The sequence below is a fragment of the Cyanistes caeruleus genome, chromosome 2, assembly GCF_971803275.1.
Source record: "Cyanistes caeruleus chromosome 2, bCyaCae1.hap1.1, whole genome shotgun sequence".
Classification (NCBI taxonomy): Eukaryota; Metazoa; Chordata; class Aves; order Passeriformes; family Paridae; genus Cyanistes; species Cyanistes caeruleus.
The window spans coordinates 74165029-74191587 of NC_141702.1; the positions used below are offsets into that span (position 1 = coordinate 74165029).

General features: G+C 38.5%; 1 protein-coding gene across 10 annotated transcripts in view; it reads left to right on the forward strand.

Moving 5' to 3' along the window:
* RNASET2 (ribonuclease T2) overlaps positions 1-26214 on the forward strand; it is a 27973-nt gene extending 1759 nt beyond the window's left edge. Inside the window, exons 1-10 of one of the 10 annotated variants that reach the window (XM_086877945.1) lie at positions 216-2013; positions 6504-6621; positions 9137-9203; positions 14852-14907; positions 15925-15982; positions 16492-16562; positions 18872-18985; positions 21194-21239; positions 21455-21529; positions 23744-26214. In XM_086877945.1, coding sequence (XP_086734071.1) covers positions 1911-2013; positions 6504-6621; positions 9137-9203; positions 14852-14907; positions 15925-15982; positions 16492-16562; positions 18872-18985; positions 21194-21239; positions 21455-21529; positions 23744-23935 — 900 coding nt within the window. In that variant the 5' untranslated portion in view covers positions 216-1910 and the 3' untranslated portion in view covers positions 23936-26214. Of the gene's footprint in view, positions 1-215; positions 2970-6503; positions 6622-9136; positions 9204-14851; positions 14908-15924; positions 15983-16491; positions 16563-18871; positions 18986-21193; positions 21240-21454; positions 21530-23743 lie in introns of those variants that run through there. The other 9 variants (XM_086877943.1, XM_086877947.1, XM_086877948.1 and 6 more) reach the window with 9 other exon arrangements.
* The last annotated feature ends 345 nt before the right edge of the window (positions 26215-26559 follow it).

The following is a 26559-nucleotide window of genomic DNA, read 5'->3' on the forward strand; positions in this document are numbered from 1 at the left end:
AAATAAAATTTAAGGTTTCAAAATAATCCATGGACCAGCCTATTGACTTAAAATTAGGACATGAGAATATACATATATTCCAAAATGTGTACATCTGCTCAGAGTATTGTAAATGTTTCCTTACCACACTTTTAGGAATAAAGTCTAGCTGGATTTGTTTGTTCTATTTGTGCAATGGGAATAATCAAAGCAAAACAAAACACTGTGTTGGGGAGAAAAAAAAATTGAAATCTTACCTTGATTCTTAAATCCTATTGCAAACTGCTGAAAGCTAAAAAATGTATTCTTTTGAAGTATTTCAACTCATTTTGGGTTGGGCTTTTTTCAGGCCACAAATTTCAGCATACAAACATAGAAATCTAGGGTACTACCACATTTTTTCTGAGTTTTTTTGAGGAGAATATAATTTTCATGAAATTTAAAAGAAACTTCAAATATTCTGACATGTCCTCATTTATTCATAGCATCACGAGTCTTTATAGGCAGCGATCAGAAGATAAAAGACAATAGAGAAATAAACTATCACAGTAGTCAGATAAGTATTAAATAGAAAGTCTTAAGGACATAGTTATCCAATGCAGCTAGTGTGTTTCATAAAAACATTCTTTTTAATAACAGCCTCCATTAACATGCACTGTTTTATGATACTGTAACATAAAAATGCAGCTTCTTTGTCCTAATATATTAAAGACCTACACTATTTCTGAGTAGCTCTGGATCTCTCTTTGTAAACACCCTAATGGGAAACTTGTCATTTGGCTCAGTTTTCACAAAGTGCAAAGCGCTAACTTGGCACCCTCAGAGAGCAAATCCCTGTTGCACCTCAAACAAGATTAGCACTGGAGCACATGACCCTGCAGGCGGGAGAGTATGTGCAGTACAGCCCAGTGTTTCCACCCCTAGTCTGCAAAGATAAAATCAGTCTGAGAGAACAACTCGCCGTGCTTATCTACTGATTTAATGGGCAGTGAAAAAAGACTTCAGTGCCACATGGAGCCCTGATGTCCTCAGCAGCAGGAGGAGCCACATTGCTTACAAGGATCTGGAGAGCTTCACTCTATTTTTAACTCTTAGAGGAAATTTCTGAAACTTTTGATACCTCTTAGACAACAACAGATGGATCATTCATTCCATCCAGCACATTTTCATGTTTCCACAGAAAGGTAGGCAAGGAGATTAGTTTTGCCTTATCCTCCTTCCTACCATGTAAATGCCTAAACATAATTAAAATTTTTTCTACCAGTTAATAAAACTGAGACGTTGAACAAAGACCTTATTACAAAGACTCTAATTAATCTGTTTAAAACAAATGTTGTTTTGCTTGTAGAAGCAGATCTACCCACATATTTCTTAAATGCATTAATGTAGGATGGTTGTAACATACCCCCTGTAGTTCAAAACTATATAATAGTAATTAATAATCACACTTTGTATTTATGACTCATATATCGGCAGAGTAAGAGGGGTCAGAATATGTTTCATATGAATGTGTCTCAGATACCACTGAGAAAATACTGAACCAAGTCCTGACTCATCCCTTGGGTCTCCTTCCTCAGAAACTTCCTACTGCTTCCAAACAGGAGTTGTTACCATTTCAAACTTCTCTATTTGGAGAAGCACGCCACGGACGCCTATGTCAGCTCAGTAGTCTCCTATTTAGAGTCCCCATCGCACTCTGGAAGACCTCTATGCCGCGCAAATGCTCAGTACGAAACCAACAAAACTAAGCCCTTGAATATGCTAAAAATAACTAAAACATCAGGACGAGCCAAACCATCCACATAAATTACTTCCTCCGCAGCGCGCCGCAACCGGGCGCTCCTTTCTTGCCCGCGCTCACAAGGGCCTGCTCCCGCGGTGCCCGGCTGGCCGCGGGAATACTCCAGGGATGCTTCAGGGATGCTCCAGGGATGCTCCAGGGATGCTCCAGGGAGGCAGCGGGGCCGCAGCCCCCCGGGTCTGTGCGTCCCCAGCAGCCGGCAGTGGCCGGGCAGGCCTCCGACAGCCCCCGTGGTGAGCGGCGCTGCCGGCCCGGCCGCCCGCCCTGCGAGGCGGGGCCGCGCTGGGGCCCGGGAGCGGGGCGGGCACGGGGCAGCTCCTGCGGGCAGCGCCGGGGCGGCGGGAGGAAGGTAACGCGGGCCGGGGGGTTGCTGAGGTGTGGTGAGGTGTGAACCCGAGGCAGCGGAGGTCGGGTTTGAGAGTGCCCCTGTTCCGGCCTCCCTCGGCTCCCTCTTCCCGCCCCCTGCCCGTCCTGGGGCTGCGCTCCCGCGGTGGCAGCCGGGCAGGAGGGAGCTGCGGTGGGGTCCGGCCCGCCCGAGGTGTTTGTGAGTAGGGTTTTCTGCCTGGGAGAGTGGCTCTGTGCCAGAGAGCCTCAGCTGCGCGAACTGCAAAGGTGGGACTTGCAGGCCTGGGACGGACTCTGTGTTAGCTTTCCCTTCTTCTTACGCTTTAAATTCCATACGTAGCAAATCGAAAGACAGCCGAGTAAATGGCAGCGTTTCCCAGAGGCGGAAACACTCTTAATAGTTTTTCGGGTTTTTTTACACTTTACATCAGCTTTGGCATCCTCCTGTCGCCTGGAGGCCTCCCGCTTCCGGATGCCTGGGTGAATTGCGTTCTCTGGTTTGTGCAGACGCCTCTATAATGATTGTTTATCTGGAGAAAAGGCTTTCTGCTGCCGGGGTTCCGTCCGTGCTAGAGCAGAGCCGTGCTGCTTGCCGAGCGAGGAGAGCGAGCTGCCGCCGTGCTCGGCGCTTCCCAGGGAGCCGGCGGGGCTGAGCGCAGCCCCTGCTCCCGCCGGCCTCACCCCGGCACCGCTCAGCCTCGGCGGGGAGAGGGGTGCTGCTGAAATCCTGCCGGGGCGGTGGGAGTGAGTAGTGCCTCTGAAAAGGCTTCAGAGAGCTTTCTGCACTTACTCGGGCCAGCACTCGGGCTCGGCATGCATGGCTAGCTGGGAATGGACTGTGGAGGTAAAAGCTGCCGGATCTAAGAGCGTTGTCATAAATTAAATTAATGCTTCTGGCATAGTGTTGTGACTTGGCTTGTCTAACTCGTTGTGACAGCTGCAGTGCATGCTGACTTGTTTGGGATGCTAGTAAAGCTTTGGGTGTTTATTTTTCTGCTTTAGATGCCAGGCTAACTGTCCTAAATCTTATCTTTGGACACTGTTGCCAACATTAAGCTGCGTGCAGGCTATGTCATAACCATGGGTATCTCCTGCTGATCCCTGAGTGCTCTTCTGCAGCATCTTCTCTTCTGATTTTACATGCTGAACTGAAGTGTAGAACAGGAAATTTTATATTAATGAGGGGTTTGCTAGTCAAGCTAATTGTTAAAAGCAAAACAAAAAGAAAACAAGGGAGTAAAGTAAGAGGTGACTAACTGCTAGTGTCCAAAAGAAGCATGTGCTATATCAGCAGTCCCTTCCAGATGGTATATTAGAATTCAAACTATGATGAATGTATTAAGAGAAGATTTTCTCTTCCTCATTTATTACGGGTTTATTACAAGCTCTCCCTAGTCTTTGATAAGCCTGGGCAGATAATTTTGAAAGCAGCATGGAACAATGCTAACATAACTGCAAGTGACCTTGCCCTGACCAGGTTACTAACACACACACACACACACACACACACAAACACACATGTGTTTAACATTCCTTTTCTATATATAGTAAACCAAGAGTCATTCCAAAGCTGTTTGTGCCCTTTGAAATTTTATCCATAATGAAAATGAGTGGATAGCCTAGTTTCAAGTAATAATTTTATGTATGTGTACAGGTTTCATAATTTTGAAGTTTTAAGTTTTCTGTTACGAAATCTTTTGGAACATCATGACTTTTTTTTTTTTTTTTATAACTAGCTTTCATAGTGGGAAATCCTTGTTTCTTATTAGAGAAGAATTGCTGTAATATTTACTAAATCTGTTCTTTCTTGTATTTGTGAAATTAGTAATCTAGTGTAATTTTTAGTAAGCAGAAGCAATTGTTATTAAAAATCGATGTGCTTTATGCATCTTAGTTGTTAATACCATTTTCATTTGGATGCATGTATTTCCTCAAATGTGCATTAAAGGTTCCTTTAAGGTGAGATTGATGCACTTTTCACCCGCCACCATCAATGTCACAGACAAATAAAAGGTCAGCTTGAATAAATCACTCAGTCGGTCATGATAGTGGTGTGGTAGCTGCAAGGTTGTCTTCTGAGCTAAATCCTTAGAGTTTATGTATTGTTTGTCAGTGGGAAAAAGTGAAAGTTACAGATTGAGGGCTTTCAAACCTGCTCACTGTCTTTGTTGCCTTTTGTTCTTGTTCCAGGGTTCAGAACAAGATGTAGAATAAATCAGCACCTTCTGCTGCTCTGCTAACAGCACTTTTTGAAGCCCTCTCTGTCCCTGGTCATTACTTGATCAAAGATAAGAGTCCAGTGAGAAAGGAGATAATTGCTTTTATGCTTTTTTTTTTCAACTTAGTCACTGGGAAAAACAAATCTTCTCTCTGCCTACCAGCTTACATCAAAAGAAATGCTATAATGCTTGCTGAGTTATTTTCCTTTCATAATCAACTTCTTTAAGGTGTTTCTTCCACACCTTTGTAAAATGCAGCTTTTCTTTGATGAGGTGTGATGTTACTATGTTTTAAGTAGTACTTCCTGCTTTTTATAGATAGGGTAGAATTTTCCATGAATCTTACACTCCTTACATCTCTCCGTGTTTTATCTTGGGTAGATAGGTTTTCATGCAGAAAAGCTGTCTTGCTTGGTTGGTTTTCAGTTGAAAAGAATAGAAGATGAAGTCATTAAGCAACTCTGTAAGGCAGAATCTCACATCACTAATTCCTGTTGTTCAAATGATGAGACTAGAGATCACTTAAGGTGCAGAGCTCTTGGGGAAATTGGGAATCCAGCAGCTAATTACTTATTTGTGACTCTTGATACACTGTATTACTATATAAATTTCTTTAATACAGCACATATGTCTTGCTTTAGCTAGCTTTTGCTAAAGATCCTACATTAGTTTTAGTTCTACATTATTGTTTGCTTTTTATACAAGTAGCACTCTCCAAATGATTTTTTAAAATTACTGTTTTTTTCTTCTTTTACCTGGTGAGTGAAATTCCTTCCGATTTTTTTAAAGAAACTAGATCAGGTAATCAACAGTTGGCAGCTAATATTTATCTTTTTATATCTTCTGTTAGGCTGAGTACCTTGATAATGTGTCTGTTACAAATTAGAGAGGCATTAATGTGTGAAATAGAAGAATGTCTTAGAACATTCTTAGAAGTGTTAGCTTCCTCACAATTTAGCAAGACCTTGTGATAAATTTAGCTGGTTGACTGTTACTGTTGTTGCCTAAGCCCCTCAAAAGTTTGGAAATCCCCACATATTTTGCAAGCAGGGAGGCTCCCTAAATTGTACTTCAACTGGCACAGTGTTTGCAGAACTGCGGGGTCCAGAGCCATGTAACAACTGTGGGAAAATGGGCTTTTCTTTGTAATGAGCTGTGAATATAAATTACACTGAGTTTTCTCAGTGTAATGACTGACTCAGTCTTCACTGGTGTCAAAACAGTGAAGTCAACAGGTTTTAGTTGACTGTTGTAAGGATGAATTATAAAAAACCTTCACAGAATAAAAGAATATGACTTGTATAGTAAGCGATCTTAGAAAGGTCACCTAGGTTACATGCAGTGTCTTGTGGTGTAGGGCTGTCATTTTGAGAAAGTTGGGAAGTAGGTTTGGTGAGACTTTAATAACTTGAATGTAAATATGTTCATGTACATCCCTTTCTAGAAGGTAGCATTTGAAATGCCGTGAAATGGCTGGTAGACTGGGGAGACAGTTGAGATTTTTGACCTGTACCAAGTGAAAGTCCTGTTTGTGAAGGTTGATTTGTTTATTTTATCCCCTGACTTTTAAGGTCCATGAAGTATTAGGCAAATTGTGTGTGATTTCATAGTGGCTATCTCAGGTTTATAACAGGAACAGAAACTCATGTGGTTTTAGCAGCATTTTTTTTTTTAAAGTATTAGTTTAGTAGTCAACTGGCATTTAGACAGAATTTAATCTTTGGACATCATACTTGGTTTCCTGTGAGTTTCTAATATCAGCCTTGGCCAATCCAACATGAATACTTTATATTAAGTTCAAAGTTTCTTTAATGAATCGCTTTTGCATTTGAGCTGACTACAAGTAGAGTCCTCTATTACATAAAATATAGTTGGGTAGAAGATTTATGGATTTCTGTTAATTGGAAAGTGGCTCTGTTGCAACCGTGTACAAGTAAAGAAAAAGTAGGAAATGGTGATCTCATCCTTGATGGCATTAGTTTATGAAAATGACCATACAAGCTGGGGAATTAGGCACAGCCCTGAAAGTGATTTTTACCCATGGTTGTAAATCTAATCTAGAGTTACCATTAGCTGTTATTTCTGACATAGTAGTGGGGTTTTTTTCATTTTGACTTTAAGTGTTTTGGATAGGTAACAGATTTCTTCTTTCACAATAGCTTCTTTTTACAGCTATTTGGATAACAAAATGAAACCTGCAAAGCTGCACTATTGGATTCTGGTTTGGTTTTCCATGGCACTATGTTGTTGGTGTACTTCAGATGCATTTACTCAAAGGTAAGATGTGCTTTAAAATGAAACATCTGACAACTCATTTGTAACTGTAGATCAGAATGGTTTAACTTCTAATGTAAATTTGTTATTATGTACGATTTTTGATGTGTTATTCTTCCCTTAGGTGATTTATAATAAGGCATCTACATTAACTACAGGAGCAAGGATCATGCCTGAGGAAACCTTTACATGTGTCAGCATAAAGAAAAAGAGGAAACTTAAATTCAATTTGTTGCACTTAAAACTTTTCTAATCTTGCTGTAGATTAATCATTTAGAGTTGTGATATAGTAATGACAAAATCCAAACATTATTTTGAAACTTAGAGCAAAAAATCTGGAGTCATCCCTGTGGCATGAGCTGCACTAACAATTGCATTGTTTACTTTTTTATTTATATTTTCTTTTTCTTTGCTATTTTCTCAGTTCTGACAATATAAAATTCTTTTTCATATGACATCTCAACTGAGGCTGTATCAGATTTCTTCACCACCTTTTGGTGGCTGTTGCACCTTGGCAAAATCTGAGCTTCAGTACCAATGGGCCATGGGAGAAACCACCCCAAATCACACCCTTCTGTGGTCAAAGCTGAAATTCCTCTTGCATTATATGAGGAAATAAACTTTACTGCTTCCTTTCAGTGCTTTGGCAAGGGAATGGTTAGGAGTGCTCAGTTCAGGGCTGAACTTCTTTTAGTGTTTACATTGGAGCTGCTGGGTAGCTTAGACACTGTGCTGATGTTTCTTCAATCCCCAGGATTTAGGCTCTGCCTTGGCTATCTTGGCAAAGAGTCAGCTCTAGAGGCACATTCCTGAGCTGCACAGAGCAGGGTAACTCGGGTCCAGAGAAGGGGCGGTATCTCTGAAGCTGCATAGGTATTGAAAATGGCTTTCCTTGGATTCCAGTTCTGAGCTTAACTCGCTCTGTGTGATAAGTACAGTTTTCTGACCTATCCTTAGCCAAAAAGTGTGTTCTAGGAGAGCTCTATTTGGCATGACTGACATTGCAGAAGTTCAACTGCTATTTCAAATACAGATGAGAGATCTAATGGAAAGTCCAAAGAAAGAAAGATCATTTCTAAGCAAGGAATTTTTAAAACCAAGGAAATTAAATGCTCTGTAATATAGAGCAATTCCTCTATTCAAGTCCCCTATAAAAGTATTTATAGTTTTTATTGTGGCTATGCCTGGTCAGGTCCAGAGCTATTCTCCTAAATTATATAGAAAACCATGAATACATCTAAATGCTTAAGAGAAAATGCAGCCATTGCAAACTAGAAAACCTAGAGGAAATAACTGATGTGTGAGATAACACAGAAGCATCCCTAGGCTGTCTTGAGGTTGAGAAGAATTAGCTTTGTCTTTTATTCCTTTTTTTCCTCCCTTTTTCTTTTGGTAATATATCCTCTAGAAAGAACTAATGACTGACAAGTGGCTATTAGCTTCCAGAGAATCACAATTTATTTTGACAGTTCTGCAGGTAATGTTGTCAGTTTAAATAATTTACAATTCTACTTATTTTTCCCATTTGCTGTACTATTTAATTACTTTGTCTGGTTGCTTAATAACTAAATATACATGCAGTAGTGTCTGATGCAACAGTTTTTTTATTTACTTCTACTTTAATCAGAGTAGGTATGCTCCAAACTGTTGGAAAAGGCCTCTATAGAAATGATGTGACACAGGCTTCCAACACTTGCTGAACAAATTTTTGAGGTTTTTTTTTTCCCTCTGCATATGAGTAAGGTAGTACTGATTGGTCTGTGTGTTATAAATCTCTTATTCTTAGAGGCTTTGAAACAGGCATGTTCTTGTAAAATATGGAATACCTCTTAAATTCTTCTGTAGGTAACCTTAAGACTTTGTTATAGTTTGATCACTTTTTAAATGTGTAAAAGCTATTTCATTTTTAATAAGCATTTAAAAATGTACTGTTTGAATTAAATGCCTATAAACTTAGAAAGTCAGAATTTTTGAGATTTGTAATTTGTACTTGACTTTTTATTCTGAATTTTTTTTTTTAATCAAAAAGTTTGGGGAAACTTGCAAGATCCAGTTTCATGTAAACTATATAGTTTGTGAATAATTGTGGTCTTTCTTTTTTAGAAGAGTAGTTACAGTTCCAAGAAGGTTGTATGCTTTTTTTTTTTTTTTTTCTCAGATAATGTTCCTATCAAGAAGAATTAGAACATTCTTAACATATTAAATAAAGACACCTATTTAAAAAAAAATATAATTTTAAAAGCATGCCAATAAGTACTCTGTAAATATAAAACAGAACAATGTGTTTTTTCCATACTTAAGAAATGGAAAGCATACGGAGAGGGTGCCAAAAGGAGAATTTGTTTAACAATCAACATATTAGCAGGTTGCCAAAAGGAGAATTTGTTTAACAATCAAGATATTAGCAGGTTTCCTAATATGTTGTTTCTTTCCTACTTGTTAGTTTGGAGTGTGTGCCTGAAGGTGTTCCTCTTTTTAAAATGCTTGAAGAAAAATAAATTTGTCTGTCTCTCTCCAGTGACGTCCACTTTCATCCCTGGAAAAAGCTGTATTTTGCTCATCATTGGCCAGTGACTGTATGTAAGGTAAGATTTTTGTGTTTCTCTTTCATCCTAAAAAAGGTAGCATTAGATAAAAAATGTGTAAAACCAGATTGAATAAAACCCATTGAATATTTAATCTTGGTTATGCCTTTATACGGGCTTTTCCTGATCCTGATGGAAGTTTTGCTACTTCCCCTGCAATGCAGAGCAGCAGGAAAGACTGTGGTATGTTACAGATAGAGTCATCAGTGTAGAGTGTACTGTACAGTAAGCTTGTTACAGAATTTGTGACGTCTTACTAGTTATAAACTTAATCCTAGACTTTCATCAGACTCTGTAGGAAGACTTGCCTGCCTTGTTTGACTGATGACAGATCAGTATTTGAACTAACTGCTGCACAATACTTTTTTTAGCTTTGTAATGTTTGCTCCAGTATTTCTGTGATGTCGTCAAATAGTGATTCAGTCAGGCAAGAGAGCTATAAAGGTGTTGTGGCAGGTCTCTCTGAGTATTTCTGCATTTTTTGCTGTGTCTGAGGGGTATGAACCCAAAACATACCCAACCTTTCAACATAACATATGTCAAAGCACAGCTAAAAAGGGTACTATTGCTATTAAATGTCTACTACCATCTGATAAGTAGAACACTTTTCCTATACTGGAAGTACTCAAAGGTCCCTTCCCATATAGTTAACTTAAAAATATGATCAGATTTATTGACACAAGGTTGAAGAACCTTGTGGATAATAAAGTAGCTTCAGGTTCAACCAAATGTCTCTGCCATGAGAAAGATTCCTTAGGATTTTTTTACAACATTAGAATCTTATTTTTTGTGTTTTAGATACATTTTTTATTTCTTATTCCTGATTCTGGAAATAGATAGAAAAGCTGTAGCAACAAAAGTCTTGTGCTGCTTAAATATGAGCAGGAATGAAAAAAATGAGGAAAAGTAGATGTACTTTACTTAAAAATGGAGGACAGTATCAATAATAAAAGTCAGGTGCGTGTGACTAACAGAAACCAAAGACCAAAATCACTGTTCTGTTTTTTATTTGTTTGTCTGGTTTTGGGCAGAAATAAGGAAATATTTGATGCAATATGTCTGATTTTCTGTTGATTAAACATCACTGTTAATGACTTGAAGCAAAGATGTTGGTGTTGAAGAGTTTGTAATGCCTAGCATGAGTCAGTTTTCAGAGTCAGTAGCAGTGCAAACCCTTGCTTACATGACTGAGATGAGAACAATTGGAAAAAAAATAAAAAATGAAACAACACAAAATTAATAAAACAAACCCCTTAGCAACCAGTTTTCCCACTTTGTATTTATGCTGGTTACTCCTCTGAATTCCAGGATTGTGCAATTTATAAATTGACAGATAGTTTACGTGACCTTCTAGTGACCTACACGTGAGTGTATTGAACATCAGAAAATGTAAGCATTCTTGCACTTTGTTAATTTCTTATGATATTCTGTAGTAAGAGGTGGACAGAAGCATTCAAAGAAGTACAGAAAAAGGGATATTAAAATCATATTAAGTGACTTTTTTTCCTAGTTTCCCATCATTGTGTCATATGAAGGAACAAGATCTCAACTGTACTCCTAAAACATCTTTCTTGTTTTAGATAAGAGTAGTTCCTAAATTCAGGAATTAGTTTAAGTGTTTTTAAGTAGGTAAATTCTTCTGTATGTTCGGTGTATTTATATATAACTGGTGTTTTTCAGGGTGTAAATGTTTTTAATGTTATTATTTAGTTTAAAATTGTTGACATGATAATGAAAGGAAAAAGCTGTGAAAGAAACAGCGAAAGTCATTATATCAATTATGACAAAAAGCTGTGAGATGCTTTTTTTCTGAAAGTACTTCTTAGTTTGTGCCTCCTATCTAAAGGAATCTGATAATAGACTCTTTTATACATAGTGTGTTCTTGAGGTGTGTGGATGAGCTGCATCTTAACTCCTACCTGTTTTGCAAATCTGTACTTGAAAAGTTTTTTTGGCTTTTGAAGGCCTGAAAGGCCTTCTTTAAACTTTAGAGGGCACAGATCAGCATGCCAGAAATTTGACAATACATCTCTCCCAGCTCTTCCTGGGCTTTAAAAAGTAAGTATTCAGCTGGTGCCTTTTAATACTGAGTGTGATCAGCACAATTAAGTGTTTTGTAGTCATACCTTTCAAACTAACCCATTAAAATACAGTGGTATCATAGAAGTAGTGATAACCTCAGGACCTAATTACTGAGTACTACAGTGAAAAGGGTGAAGGAGGAAGAGAGATTTTCTTCCTTGTAATGTGATTAGAAATTCCAGTACCATATAATTGACCTAAGGTAACTGCGTCTTATGCAAAGGTATCTAAGCTAAATTCACAGACCTCAAGTGACTATGAATTTCATGTTCCCTTAAAAAATTGTGCCTCTGGCTAATTCACACCACACTTTTCAGTAACAAATCAGTGACTTAAGAGCAGCTTAAGGCCAAGAAAAGGAACTTTCCAACTCCCCTTTTATGGAGTTGTGAAATAGCTTTTATTGCAGAACTTAAAAAGAGAACTATCATCTCAGCTTTTGCATCCTAGAGATTGCAAAAAGGTAAAATTTTCTGTGTGGTTGATTTTGTGTTTGTATGTGTGAAATGTGGAAGATCCAGTGCAAGTTTGTAAGTTATTTAGTTCCTTCTCTGTTAGGAATGGGAAGGACAATAAAGAAAGGGTACCCGCTGTCATCTGCCTTTTATTGCACATATGTTCTGAGGAAGGAAAGAGTCAATAAAAGGACAGTAGAATAGAGTAATGAACAGAACAGTCTGCATTCAAGTTTGAATGTTGGGTTAAGCAACAGATGATTTGTTTTTTAAAAAAATTATTTTTAAATATGACCTAAAAAATTTTCTTAAGTTCAGCCTTTGACAATAATTTTATAGCAGAGGCTTAAATGAAGAATAGAAACACTGTTTTTCCTTCTTTTTTTGGTAAAAATAGAAGCAGTCATGTAATAGAAAAAGAATTAAAGTGACTAAAGTGAGGGCAATACACTATTGTGATCTAGCATGAGGTCAAAAACTTCCTTAGATATATTTCTTTGCATTTTAAGCCAGGTGTGTCAAAGTCATTTCAGCTCTTGCCATACACTGTTCTGGAACAAAAGGAATGCTTTTCCCAATGTCCATGTAATTCATAAGATAACTCTTAATCTATGTCTACAACTTCTACAAGTTTTCTGAGAATATGGTTTGGTTTAGGTGGTTTTGTGGATCTTTATATGAAAGGCTTTAGCCTAACAGCTCTTGTTAGAGAGGTGTTCAATAAGTAGAAAATTTGTATTATTTGCCACCCAATTTTTTTCAGCAACCCTATAAATTTGGTTCATTTATTCATTTGTTTTACCCCAGGGTGTGGGGAGAAGGAGGAAGGGGAATAAATGCATGCTGTATGAGGAGAAGTTGAAGAGGTGAATTGTCTCCACAGTTTGAAAAGCAAGAATTTTTCTTAGCAGTTGCCATGTTTCATTACAAAGTAACTTATAATTTATCTTAATTAAAGAGATGGCCTACTTAAGCAAGATGGTTGGAAAGGAGAACAGGATTAAATATTTCACTTCCCAGAAGCTGATTTTTCGTTTCAGTTTTGTGTATCTGTATGTGATCCAGTAGCACAACGCTTGCATTTACCCCCTGCTGTACCAAGGGATTTGTAACTTGGGCAGCTCAACAGGTAACACTTCTGTGACACGGTGATGGTATTTCACTTTTTGGCATTTCAGAGGTGATAAAAAGCTTCCATACTTCTGGCACATGCTGTTTGTGCAATGACTGGCTGTTACAAATAGGCTAATCCCTCTGCTGTAGCGTTCCCTCCTAGCATGATGGGTGCTCTACAGCTTCACCAGCACCTTGCTCAGTTTTACAGTGTATGGTTCCTTTGGATTGGTTTGATTATCAGATTGCTTTAAAACAGGAGAAAACAGTGCTTCTTTTTCAAATTTATCTAGGTATATAAGGCTTGAAAATAAATGCTTGTACCTCTGTTTCAAGTCTGTGGTTGCCTGAGGTTGAATTAATCCTCCAGCAATCAGTCTGTGATGAACAGGAAGGCTGACAAGAAGTGGTTTTGCCCAAGCAAACATAGGTACCCAGCTTTGCAGACCAACATTTACATTTTTTATGATACTGATTAAAAATGAGCATTTTAAAGAAACTAAGGCAAGAATGAAAAAGGAGATTGAATGAAGCTGGCCAAAGCACGCAGAGTGTGAGTTAATGTGATGTAGGTTGCATTGACCTTGCAGTTCTGCCAGCACACAGGGTAACACCAAGAATCTGATGAAACAGGTAGAAGAAACTGCTAGGAAGGTTAGTGCCATGATTTCAGATCTAAAAAGCTCTGGGTGTTCCATTAGCACCTCTGAGACCTGCAGTTAAATATTGATTTAAGGAGCACAATTACACTGTTTCTGTTCCCACCTCAGCTGAGCAAGCTGTTGACTATTAATTTGCTGTACTTCAGGCTAGATAGCCAATCCCCTGCAGTTCCACAGAGCTTGTGTCATGACAGGAACAATATTGTTTAGGCATTTGCAGTGTGTGTTTTTTCAAAATACTCCTTTCAGGAAAAAAAAGCTGTTTCTGGGTGTAATTGCTTGTATTGTTGGTGGCAAAAGAGGAGAGGAAGGAAATGGACACAGGACAAGAAAGTCTTGCAGAACTTGCAGGTTTGCTGCCACTGGCCTGTGGCATGTGGAAGGCAATTAGTGAGATTACAGGCTTGTCTCTGCTCTTCTCTACACTCTGCTCTTGCTCTGGCATCACATAAAAGACATTGTGGCATAATTAAGAAAGAATGCAGAGCCAAAAAGGAAAGCTATTATTATGGGAAAGGAACGTCTGGGGAGGTTGTTAGTTAGTGGCAAAAAGTGTTTATTTGAAAGAGCTCTAATTGCTAAGAAGAATAATCAGGGAAAATACAGTAATGGTATTCCGTGATGTGTGACATGGATTTTTTTAGTTTGTTTTTTTCAGGGATGTGTCTGCTCTAAACAGTAATTAAAGTGTAGGCTATTTCTTCTGTATTATCAACAGTTTTTATTGGAGGCTCTGTTTTTCTGTTTTTGTAGGAAGGTATTTAGTCTTTCTTTTTCTCTCCATTCCCTTGTCCCTCAAGTCAAAATCCTTACAGCATAAGTCCATTTTACTTGGAATAAGCAATATATTTAATCTCTTCTTTGTATTTTTCACTTTTAATACAGTGTAAAAAAACAAGTCCTGAATGCTTAAAGAAGGTTTTGTGCTTGTCCAGTATTATAGTTTATTTTGCATGTTTTTATTTTAATGGCTCTGCACTCCTTGAAAAGATGTTGTAATGAGAAAATTACAGGGAGCAGCCACCTGGAATATTTTAATTGCTGATAAAGCTCTGCTTGTGTGGATCAGGCTACTTCCTGTTACATCAGAATATGTCCTTTTGTCTTCTCTTTATACTCTGTGCAGATTTCACTGATCTGCTTCAAAATTTTAATGCCAGTGGGTCCCTAAGTGGTATAATCCATGACAGCTTCAAGTAACTGGAGTTCACCAGTTCCTGATTTGGCAAGTTAGCGTGTCACAGTAGAACTTTGGGCCATCACTGAATTAATTTTGCCTTTAAACCTTTACTTCTGGATACATGCAGCAAACATGCTGTGTTTTTGTTCCCTACAGATGAATGCTAATGATTGTCATGACCCGCCAAATTATTGGACAATCCACGGATTATGGTATGATCACAGAGTGTTTTTATTTCAGCCTGGAAAGGAAAAATCAATTTTTAAACTAAACCAGGATGTTTAGTGATTTGGTTTTATTGGGTGGGAGTTTGTTTCTTTGGGGTGTTTTTTTGTTTGTTCCGTTGGGGTTTTTTGTGGAGTTTTTTGTTGATTATTTTTGGATTTTTTTGAGATCTTAATCTGTCCTTACGATTCCTTGAAACAAAATTAAAACCCTATGGTTTGACATAAAACTGAAATACAGTTCTGTATCTCATGACTCGTTGAAATTCGCTGGCCTCATACAAATTTTATTTATACATCTCTTCATAAGATCAGAAATCATCTCAAGCACAAAGGGAACTATTGTTTCCCTTCTTTTTTTTTGTCTTTCTGAGTAAAAAGAATTTGTTAATATCTCATGACTGCTTGTGGCTTTGAGTATCTTATCTTCAGACAAATATTGCAAAAATATAGGAAAAACTAATTTGCTTCAAAGGAATCAACTCACTGGAATTGATGCCGGTGGCAGCAATTCAAAACTTTTCTGGACAAACACAGGTTAAAATCAGTACAGGAGTTTAAGCCATGCCTCCTGGAAAAGTGAGCAGCATTATGTATCGGTTCTCTGAGTGTCTTGGTGATAATTGCAGAAACATCAGATGGGGCAGCAATTTAGGATGTCACTGCCATTAGTGACACCAGTGACATCATGTGCAAGACCCTCCCAAGTCATTGGCACACCCAAATGACTTTTACAAAGAATGAAAGGGACCAAAGGGCTAAACAAAGGAATCATGACAAAATCTTTTGGCCATCTTTTTGAATCTTCATGAGAAATCTTTTGGCCATAATCAATGTCTTGAAGGTTTTGCTTCTAAACCACTGTAGGTTCTGATGGTTTACTTGCATTTTTAAGTAAAATCTCCAGCTATAATCATACATATTTAAAATTCAGGCCAATGATATGTTAGTTCCCAGTAGTGGGTTAGGAGACATCTTTTTTTCAATTTTATTTTTCTTCCCTAGGCCTGACAGAGCTGAAGACTGTAACAGGACATGGCATTTCAATGTCACCGAGATCAAGGTATTTAAAACAAAAACAGACATATCAGGCAGAGCTAAGTGCAATTACTTTTGCACATCCTATATGCAAAATACGCAGTTTATAATATCACTCTTAATGTTTACTGAGAGGTATGTTTTTTTAAGGACTCTAGAAATTCTTTGAGTGCTTCTGGTACTGTTTGAAGTTGCCATCCTTGTGATCATTAGCAGCTGCACCTACTTGATTTTGTGAACATGCAGTTTGGCTCATTCAGCCACATCCTCCTTACTAAATCTAAAGGTCCAGCACCACACTGGTGATGAATCTGCAGTGGCAAAAGGTATCTGTGAAAAGAAAAAGACTCAGTCAACAGCAGCATTTTCAGAATATGGAGGAAAAAGACCTTTTATTTTTCTTCAACTAAATGTTTCAGTCATGGACATTGAAAGATGAGGCTTCAGTTGTAAAAAATGTATCAATATATGTAGATTGTATAATAAATATTTTTTCAGTGCTGTAGGTGCATTTATTAATTGTGGTGTTTTTAGGATCTTCTGTCAGACATGAGACACTACTGGCCTGATGTGCTTCATTCATCTCTGAATCGCACACAGTTCTGGTGAGTATTAAAAAGCCCTTAAAAGGATTTTGGATATTATTTTATAAAAATCCATCTGAGTAGCTCTTCAGGTGAGATGTTATGCGTGAGAAGCAGTGTCCAGGAGGCCACTGAAGCAGTGTGTCTTGCCATTCTCATTTACAGTATAGATCTGTTCTCTTGTAAAATACAGCTGTTGAAGAGAGAGCTATAGCAGAAGTTTTAGAGAAATGAAACTTGGTGAGAGAATGTTTCCTCCCTTTGTCCCCAGGGAGGACAAACACCTGTTGTTGACACATTAAATCTGAGTAGCAGTAGCTGTCCTGGGGTGTCACAGCTAGCTGCAAGAGCAGCTTCCAGATCTCTTTCCCTAGCTAGTTTCACTGTGTTACTGGTCTTGAGAGAGTTTTCCTTTTGGGTTTCCTCATAGAAGAGGAAATAGAAAAATAGAATGTACTGTGTCATGGCAGCCACTTCTCTTTTCAGTGAAGTTACTGACAGCAGTTCTGTCCTACCACCAAGCTTGTGGGTGCAAGAGGCGCAGAAGCTTCACAAGCACTGGCAGCTGTTTTTACTATCTTTTCTTTTGTTCTTTGGTGTGGCTGTGCTGCAAAATAAAGTAACACTGTGAAGAGTGTCATCTTAAAGTCTGGGTAAATATTTTGTGGAGACTAAAGGCTCTGTCCATTCTGGAAGCTCACAGGACTGATTAAAACACTTGGGCCTAGTGCATTCTTGGCTTGCTGCAGATGATGGTGCACAGGCACTGTCAGTGCAGACTGCACCAAACCACTCCATGGGAACAGTAATCAGCTTCTTGAATGCCAACAGATCTTTGGCATTTCTATTTCTACCTTCTTTTTAGAAAGAGGAGGACACTTGAATACAAGTACTACTGAAATTCTTCAAAAGACAAGCACTTCACCATTGGTTTTACAGACATGCATGTATACATTCTCTGAATTAAAATTGTTGTCCTACATGCAAAGCCTTGCCTCCAGCTTGCTGCTGTTTCAGTAGCCCTTTGGACCTGACTATTATCTGCTTCTGATCTAGCCTAACTATATCTCTTGCTAAGTTTACCCCTAAAAGAGCTTCTGTTTACTTTAAAACTGTGGTGTCTTTTCCCATTAGTAATTTAAAATCCCTAGTGGAGAAATCTGTCCATGGAAACTGGTCTCTTCCAGACAATAAACAATTCATTTGACATGCAGTTGTGTTGAATGTTACAGATGAGAACTCTCTACAAGGCTAAATTTGGGAAGATACAGTGAAAATCTTACAGTAAAGCATCTTCTCCCCTGCCTCAAATCTCCTGACACCACAGTTGCTTTATTAATTATCTGTTGAGAAGTAGTGCACTATTTCTCTAGATCCAAATAGAATTTAAGGTGTTTTAATTCTTTAAGAAAAATCTGAAGTTTTCAATATGAACAGATAACTCCAAGGTAGGCTTTCAAGTGAGTACTAGTTGTCCTTCTTCTCTCTTTTTGATGATGTACTTAAGGCATCATAAGGTCACAGGATGCTGTGGTGAGGGCAGAAGTTTGTGATTAGATAATCTTTCTGTATATCTACTGAACTGATACCAAATAGTACAAGTAGAAAATGAAAATTTGAAAAGAGTTTAAAAAAAACACAGGCAGTGTCGCTAAAGACTATACTGCTTAATCTTCCAATGGACTTCAGAATTGGTAAATTGATAATTGATTGATTTTTGTCTTTTTCCCAGTTTTTGTCCTGTTTGAGTTTGTGTGCTGTACACTGCAAGAATTTCTTTTGCTCTCTACTCCTTGCCCTTAGGAGAATGGATAGTGGACTAGAAGCAAGACTTGAGAGAAGGCCTGTGAAAATTCTGTCACAGGCCAGAATAAAAACTGATCCTAAAATCTTAGCAGCTTGTGCAATTATACTGTTTCACCCAAAATAAGGCTTAATCCTTTGAGTTCAGAAAAAAAATTAGTGCTTTCAAAGTCTGTTCAACACAAAAGATTCCACTAAAACTTATAAAAAGCTTAGGCATAGTAATTTTCTAGGCAAATACTTTACATTCTGACCTCCAAACATCTTTGTATAAATACACTGAGAGGGCATTGTATCATAAGAGCATGATACATATTTACTTAATGAAAATATAGATGTTGCTGTTATTGAAATGGTGGGAGTGATCTTGCTTGGGTTTACTTTTTACATGTGTGATAAATTCGAATGCAGTGTTCTACTCCACATGTGTAGCCTTTTGGATACTTGATTTAAGTACAATGACTAGCTTGTACAGCACATGTGCAAATAAGGTATTCTAAAATTTGCATTTTGCTTTTCTCCTACAGGAAACATGAGTGGGACAAACATGGCACTTGTGCAGCCACACTTGAGATCCTTAATTCTCAGAAAAAGTACTTTGGTAAAGCCTTAGAACTCTATCAGCATGTTGATCTCAATGGGTACGTAAATTAACTTGATGAACTCTGGCTTTTATTTCAAACAGTTCCTAAAAGTTTCAATTCTAGCCTCAAATGAAAGTCTAAAAATCTGATGGTAAAGAGGAAATGAGAATTAGCAGAAATTATTTTTAGTTCTGAAGTTCAGAGGAAGAGTTGTTACCCTGAGAAGCAGTCTCTGGTCACTTCAGTCAGATAAGCCAGCAGCATCCTTAGCAGCACTGTTCTACACTGTGTGAGGCACTAAATTTTTGAGAAGCTTTACAGGCTGTATCTTGATACCAAAAGCTATGGTACCTGTAAAGTTCTAAATCAAGTAACAAATCCCCCCTAAACTTCTGAGTCATGCTGAGCCCCAAACACTTGTTTTTAAGACAGTGCTTTGCTCAGGGGAAAGGACAAGCTGCAGGCAAAATCATGCAGGACATCCTGGGACAAGGCTGAGAGGCAACAGCAAAAGAGGAGGTTATGAAGGCTTCAGTTGCTGCAGGCAGTCCTATGCTGGACTTTCTGTCAACCCCCATGTGGGACTTTTGCTTTGTCCTAGGGGCTGATTTCTCCTTACGCTTCCAAAGCTCTGGATTCAAAGATTCAAAGTCTTGATGAGACTCTTGTGCCTTGTCCAAGTGCTGTATGCATGTGTTCTGGCTGCAGGTGAATGCCAGAAGGTTACAGTCCTTTCCTGATCAGTGCTTGGTATGGGTGAGAGGATGTTTGACTTCAATTTATTGACCATAAGAGAACAGTATCTGAGAGAGGAAATAGTTTCCTACAAAGAAACATACCTTAAAAAAACTCAAAGCAACCCCAAATAACTTAAAACAACCCCAAAGAAACCCCAAACCAGCTCGTCCTGTTCATGCTCTGCCAGTATCCTGGCCAAGCAGTCTCCTAGACAAAGTCTCATTTATTTTGCATATGCACAAAGGAAATACATCTTCTCTCTCACCTCAGGTTTGTAGATGTCTTTTAGAACTGTAGCAGATTTTTCTATACACATTGTTTGAGCATGACATATGTAATGTTAAAATTAACGATGTCTAAGTCAATTGCCTAAGTAGCTGTGATGGTGTGACTAAAACATTTACAGATGGCACAGTGACCGATGATGTGACTCTGTATCAGCATGTGCAGCACTGCAAAAGAATAGAGATTGAAGCATGTTGAAATTAATTGCTCAAAGCTTATTATCTATTGTGAAAATTAGTATAATTAATTTTTTCTTTACTGAAGAGTAAAAAGACTGAAAATGTTCTCATAGTATATAATTTCTCCTTGAATGAGAAAAAATGTCAGTGATTAAAAAAATTGTTTCCAAAAAGCAAATTATTAAAAAGAGGACATCATGCAGCCTTCTGTAAGAATTAACAGAACATCATCTATTCTATTTGCCTCCTTATATGCAGTGTAAAATGACAAGTAAAAACAGCTTGTCCTTTAGTCAGCTGGGTAAAATCTTCCTTGTGCAAAAACTGACCTTGGAAGGGAATTAGCTTTTATTAATTAAATCCTGCAAGGTACTGACCATTCCCACTTCTTACAGAAGAAGCTGGTTTGTTAGGTCCTGAGTCTTGCCAGCTTGGAAATGTGGACTCCTCTCAGGAGTGAGCCTAAAGGAGGAGGTACACAGGCTGCAGGTTCTTGAGCACTACCTCATTTCTCTCATGTGACCAACTTTTCCTCTTCAAAAACATATTTATTAGAACAGTTTCTGCCCTGACAATAACATTGATCCTGATTGACATGCTGTATGCCTCTCCCAGTGTGCTGTGTGTCTCCCACTACAGGAAGCCCATCCTGTGGTTTGTATTTGGGGGTACCTGGAACACCCTCACAAGTCTCCCTCTGCAGTGGCAGAAGCATGGGGGTATGGCTCGAGGCAGGAGAAAGGAAGCAATTAAACTGCATGTCCTATCTGGCACTGAACAAAGCACTCTGAAACTCCCTTTCCCCTAGGTGTGTCTGAGGACTGAACTATCCTAGTTTCTCAGATTAAGGTGTGGGAAAGACTTCTTCCTGACTGCCAAATTAGATGGGACGTGTCCTTTCAGAAAATGGCCTTTCCTAGGCTGGCAAAGAATGAAAGACAAGTTGCCCTTGCTCCCATTACTGCAATACTTGAAAGGTTCTTAAGATTTCTGTTTTACCAAATGATTATGAAGGCATGTTTGCATACAGGAAACGTGGAAAAATGTTTTGTCTTTATTTCAGTTGTCTCTTGAAAGCTGGGATAAAGCCGAGCAGTTCATATTATGAGGTAAGAGGCAATCTTTTATAAAACAAAATCATGTGCATGGACTTCTTTTTCAGTAGGAGTCAACTAATTTCTGTAGAACAAATTATCTTTTAAAAATTTTATAGTTCTTTAAGGTTGTGCTTTTTATATAGATTATTGAGAGCTTCACCAGTGTAGTGGCTGTTGGAAGGTGTGCTTGTGATTTATTAATCTCTATAAGCTGTTTAATTTTTCAGATGACTGCTATAAAGGAAGCTCTTAGAAGATTTTATGGTGTAACACCGAAGATCCAATGCCTTCCTCCAGAAGAGGTAAAAACTCCCCTAATTTTCCAAAATGGAAAAAAACCCAAAAACCCAAACAAAAAATAACTTCCTTTTTTTAAGAAGAATTTTTTAATCAAAAGTACAGCAAAAAATGGAATGAAAAATCTTTGATATGGTAAAACCTAGGACTAAGTGTTCTTTGTGTATACAGCTGTTTGCATATAGGTTTTGTTTGATTCTTGGACTTGAGTTTTAGAGGTCTCTTTGTCTTGAAAGACTTACACCTGCGTCTTTTGTATGAATGCTGTATCCACCCTGCCAGAGGCGTTGCTGTAGCTGAGCACTTTACACCATGCCTGCTAAAGCTTAATTGCTGCATGGCAGATTACTAAAACCAGTAAGAGTGAGCTGAATGGAGCCAGTGACTGTCAGTCTTGGTGAGGGTGCTGCTGTCAGCAGCAGCCTTCCCTCCACTGGGCATGGCTTTTGTGTTCTGCATGAAGAAGCTACTCAGTGAACAGATTCCTTCTGAAATAAAGCAGCTCAGAAGCTTGTCTCTGAGATTGTTCCAGAAAGCCCATATCTAAAGAGGTACAGAAAGGCATTTTAAGCTTCACTGTAGTCTTTCCTTTTGAGCCAATCATGTCTCAAAATTCCATGTCTTTTTACTTTTCCTTGCCATTGATTGTGCTGTGCATCATTATGCAGTAGAGAAGGTGGTACACAGAGACAGTGCTCTGTAAAGTACAGGTCACCATATCTGAACCAAAAGTGCCTCTGAAGGAGCAAAATAGTCTTCTGGACAACTACACATTTAGGTTGTAGAGCTCTTCCCCTTTTTTCAGCTAGGTTACTCTGCTCTTTTGGAAAAATAATGAAAAAACAAAACCCACAAGGTTATCTTTCACTCTTATAAGTGGTTCCTTCTTATCACAGCTTGTGAAAGGTGATTTACTGCAGAACTCTTGGGGGAGTTACTGCCCATACACAGGCAACAATTTATGAAAACTTGCTGAGATACAGTTGCTGCTGGAGTGTATTGCCAGCTCTTGCTTTAGTAATGCTCTGAGGTTTTTGTACTCATATGTTTTTTAACAAGAAAAAAATCTATAGGTTACAATATTTTAAATATGTGTTTATAAGTCACTTTAAGGAACTTAAAGGAATATTAGTTGAATATGGGTTGTACAGTCACCCACCTTTTAACGTTAAAGTAGTACAGAGCAAACACAAACCTCAGTTTCAAGCTCTGTGTGCTGTAGTTCTGCCATTGCTTTTAGGATACTTGGGATACTTCTTCAATTACATGAAAGTAATGTACAGCTTGGGTCTCCTGTACTTAACAGCTGAAGCTATTGAGTAATAGAAATGAAAAAGTACATCTCAGTTATTTGAAGATAGGCCTTTTTCAGAGTTTTAGACTTGTCAATGCCTGCTGTGCATGATGGAGGTACTTTGATGTTTGGAATGGATTAGACACACTCTCTGTTCTGACGTTTCTTAAAAAAACCCAACAAAATAAACAAACCCCCTAACAACACAAATTCCAAACAAACAAAAAAATCCTCACCACAGTTACTTTTGTCTTGTATGTATCTTTTTGTACTGCTTAATTGTTCCAAAAGAATTTTTTTCCCACATTTTGTTAGACCTGATTATTTGGGGAGATTTTTCTGTAATCTTTTTGCCTCATGAAAGGCCTCCATGCCTGCCTGCTTTATTCATGGTCAGTTGTTTTCTTCCTAGCCTGTCCTGTAGTCCAAAAATGATGCTTCTGCTCCTTCTGATAGCCTGGTTCTGTATTTTCTTCTGTAAAAGCTGTTACAAAATTTAGTTTGTGTTTTAATGGATGAAGAATTTTATTTGCCTCAGTTCCTGTACTGCTATGAAGAGTTGGTGAAAAGTGTCTTTCTGGTCACATACCCTTCAATATTCACAGAGTTCAGCCAGAGCTCATCATTGGGGTTGAACAGCTTCTGTGGCCTGTGCAGATGAGTGAAGGCCAGGACGATGTGTCACAGCATTTCATAACAAGGCTTACTAGTTAGACAAGTCTCAGATTGGTTCTGAGTAACAGTATTTACTATAAGCTGTTCAGAGTGGATGCCTCTTGTACTTCACATTTTTCATCCGGTAAATACGCAAATAATCACTACTGTGTTCTACAGAACAGTGTAGCTGTTCTACAGGGCAATGTAGCTGAATCATTGATTTATTTTCTCCCTCCCATGAGGCTGATCTTACCCTTCATCTTTCTAGGGTGAAAAGGCACAAACAATTGGCCAGATTGAATTCTGCTTCACCAAAGAACTGCAACTGGTAAACTGCACAGTGTCAGAGGATGAATCCAACCCAATGCAGGCTCACTTGAAGCTTGGAACTTCAGAGTTGTCGGTCTGCCATGATGATCTCCCAACCTATTACCCTTCAGAGGTCCAAGATCACAAATGAAGCCATAAGAGTTTGAAAAACTGTTCAAACAGCAACAAAACCCAAATTCATGTAATATTACAAGCCCCTGTCCATATCATGGGCCTACAGTGAAGATTTCTGCTGGAAAACACAGTTCTTTTGCTATTAAAGGAGAGTGGTCCACATGATGGGATCAGCATTTGATCTACAGCTTGGTCTGGATTTTTTGGCTTGGTTATGGTTTGAATCAATGTTCAGAAGTGAATGGTGACTTCTCAGTGTGACATGCAACTAAGTCTGCCACTTCAGCTGCTTTTTGGTTTTTACCAGTGAGTCAGGGAAATTAAATAATTCTTTGTATTGAAAGGCTGATCATCTCTCTAAGATGAAGTGACAAGTTCTTGAGAGGGAAATACTGTAAACAGAAGGAGCTCTTGAGACCTGTCTGGAGGTTCATTCCCAGATGCAATAGCCACTGCCTTGTATAATTGCTCTCCAGAAGTGCAGAACGGAGATCATGTCCTCTGAGGTGTTGAACCTTTTCTCACTCAGGGATCACAATGGACCAAACACAACTTTTGCATAACTTCTTAGTGACGTAGTAACATTCTCCAAGTTTGGGTTCTTATACCTAGAACATCTCAAGGAGACTGTATTTGTAGCCTTACCTGTTTGATTATTTTTGTGGCAGTAGCTCCATACAGTCTTGAGGAGCAATCAATGCTAGAACTTAACACGTTAGTATAGAAGAGTGTTAGGCTCTAGAAATAGGTCATTACTAATTTTTTGTTGTGTTTGAACATTCAGCATTACTACTTGTGAGTGTCTGCACTTTTATATAAAAACAAGATTGTCATGTAATCACTGTGTTCCAAGAAACAGCTTTTTATAGATGAACCAATAAATACTGCAGGATTTTCGGTAAAAAGTTTGCAATAGTGATGTTTGCAATAGTGCATCTCTACCCCATAGTGATGAGTAACATGCCACGAAGGTGGATGCTTCCAGAGGGAACCAACTTTTGATGACATCTTCCCCACAGTGCTGTGTTGATTTAGGTGTCTCAAACTGTGTTTCAAAGAAAGTCAATTATGGCTCAAGGAACCATCTGTTTGTTAGAATAATGTTACTGTGAAAACATGAAATGCAGTATTAGAAACAAATTTGTTATTTTGAGTTAGAAACCATTTACTCTCAATTTTGACTGTCCCTATTTCTCTACCACCTTTCATTTAATGCTCTATTACCTTTGTATTCCAGAATGTGTGTTTTTTAAGCCTTCCTTGAAACTCAGATATTTATTTATTTTAACAGCCAAGGAATTATTATGGTCTGACAAACGAGTGATTGTTGGGTTTGCCTGTTTTTCTGCAGGTGCTTTAATTCCTCAGTCCTGTTTCTCAGTCAGAGGTAAAGCTGACTCTTGCCAAAAGGAGTCAGCAGATACACACATGAGTTGCAAATGACCAAACTCTGCAGCAGAGTAGATAGTATGGTTTCCTTGCATTTTTCAGCCTCATTTTCAAATGCAAGAAATGCAAAGGACCTGATAAGTCTTAAAAATCTTTGAGGAAAGAATAACATAATCCAAAATGAGTGAGGCAGGCAAACATGCTGAGTAAAAATTTGCATGAGTAAAAATTGATTGAGAAAAAGCTTGGTTAAAACAACCTCATATACTCTTAAGTCCCATTTAAAGGGACATACCTGAAGTACTGTGTTTGCCTTAAAAAACCCATACCCATGTACTTTTTATTACAGATTAAATATTTAGATTCTCTATGGTGAACTTTCCAGTAGTAGCAATAGAACACTATGACAGCTGTTGCTTGGGTTTTGGCAAACCCACCTGCCCAACTTCTGGGAAGAGTACAAATGTCTTCTAAAAGCTACCTACTGATTTTTATATAGAGATGTCCCATGACATTATGAAGTTTGAAGTGATATATTTAAGGGATGCTTTAAGGTCTGTATCTGGGCAGCCAGGAGAGCAGATGAATGAATGCTATCACCACTTCAGACCAAGGATCATGTCCAGCCCTTTGTGTTCTCTCTAGCAATGGCTCACAGCCAGTTGTGAGCCTTCTCAGTTGCTTTCTGTCAGAATGTATATAATTCCAAGAGCTGGATTAAGGCAGTTTAACTAAAAGAAGTAAACAAAGGTATATTGGGAGCCATAAAATCCAGTTCTGAAAAGCATCGCTCACTTCCTTGTGCAATATAAATTCTGTCAGCCTTGAAAATTCAGCACAGCCTGGGGATGATGGGTCCTATATTCTTTTCTGCATCATTGAATAAATTAACTAAATTTCAGCAGAGATGTTTTGTGTGCAGTCTTGGTGGTTTAAAACACCACTCAACTCCACAAAGGGACTCGGCTTGTTTATACCCTTAGTCCGTGCTATTCATGCAGAATGGTTAAGCATCCCTTGACATGTAGGTTACAGCGTGGGTGTGTGTCCCTTTTCCAAGGACAGCCCTTCTTCCTGGAGTATGGGCAGGTTCTTTTCTCTCTTGTTTTTTCTCTCTCTTCATAGCCTGCGCTGAGCCTTTCTCAGCTGCACGGGAGCCCAGCTTGAGCCAAGTTTGTGGTGGGGTGGAACAGGAGATTGGGAAATGCAGCTTCTGCTCAGTTTCATGAGGTGCAGATAATTTTGTGCTTA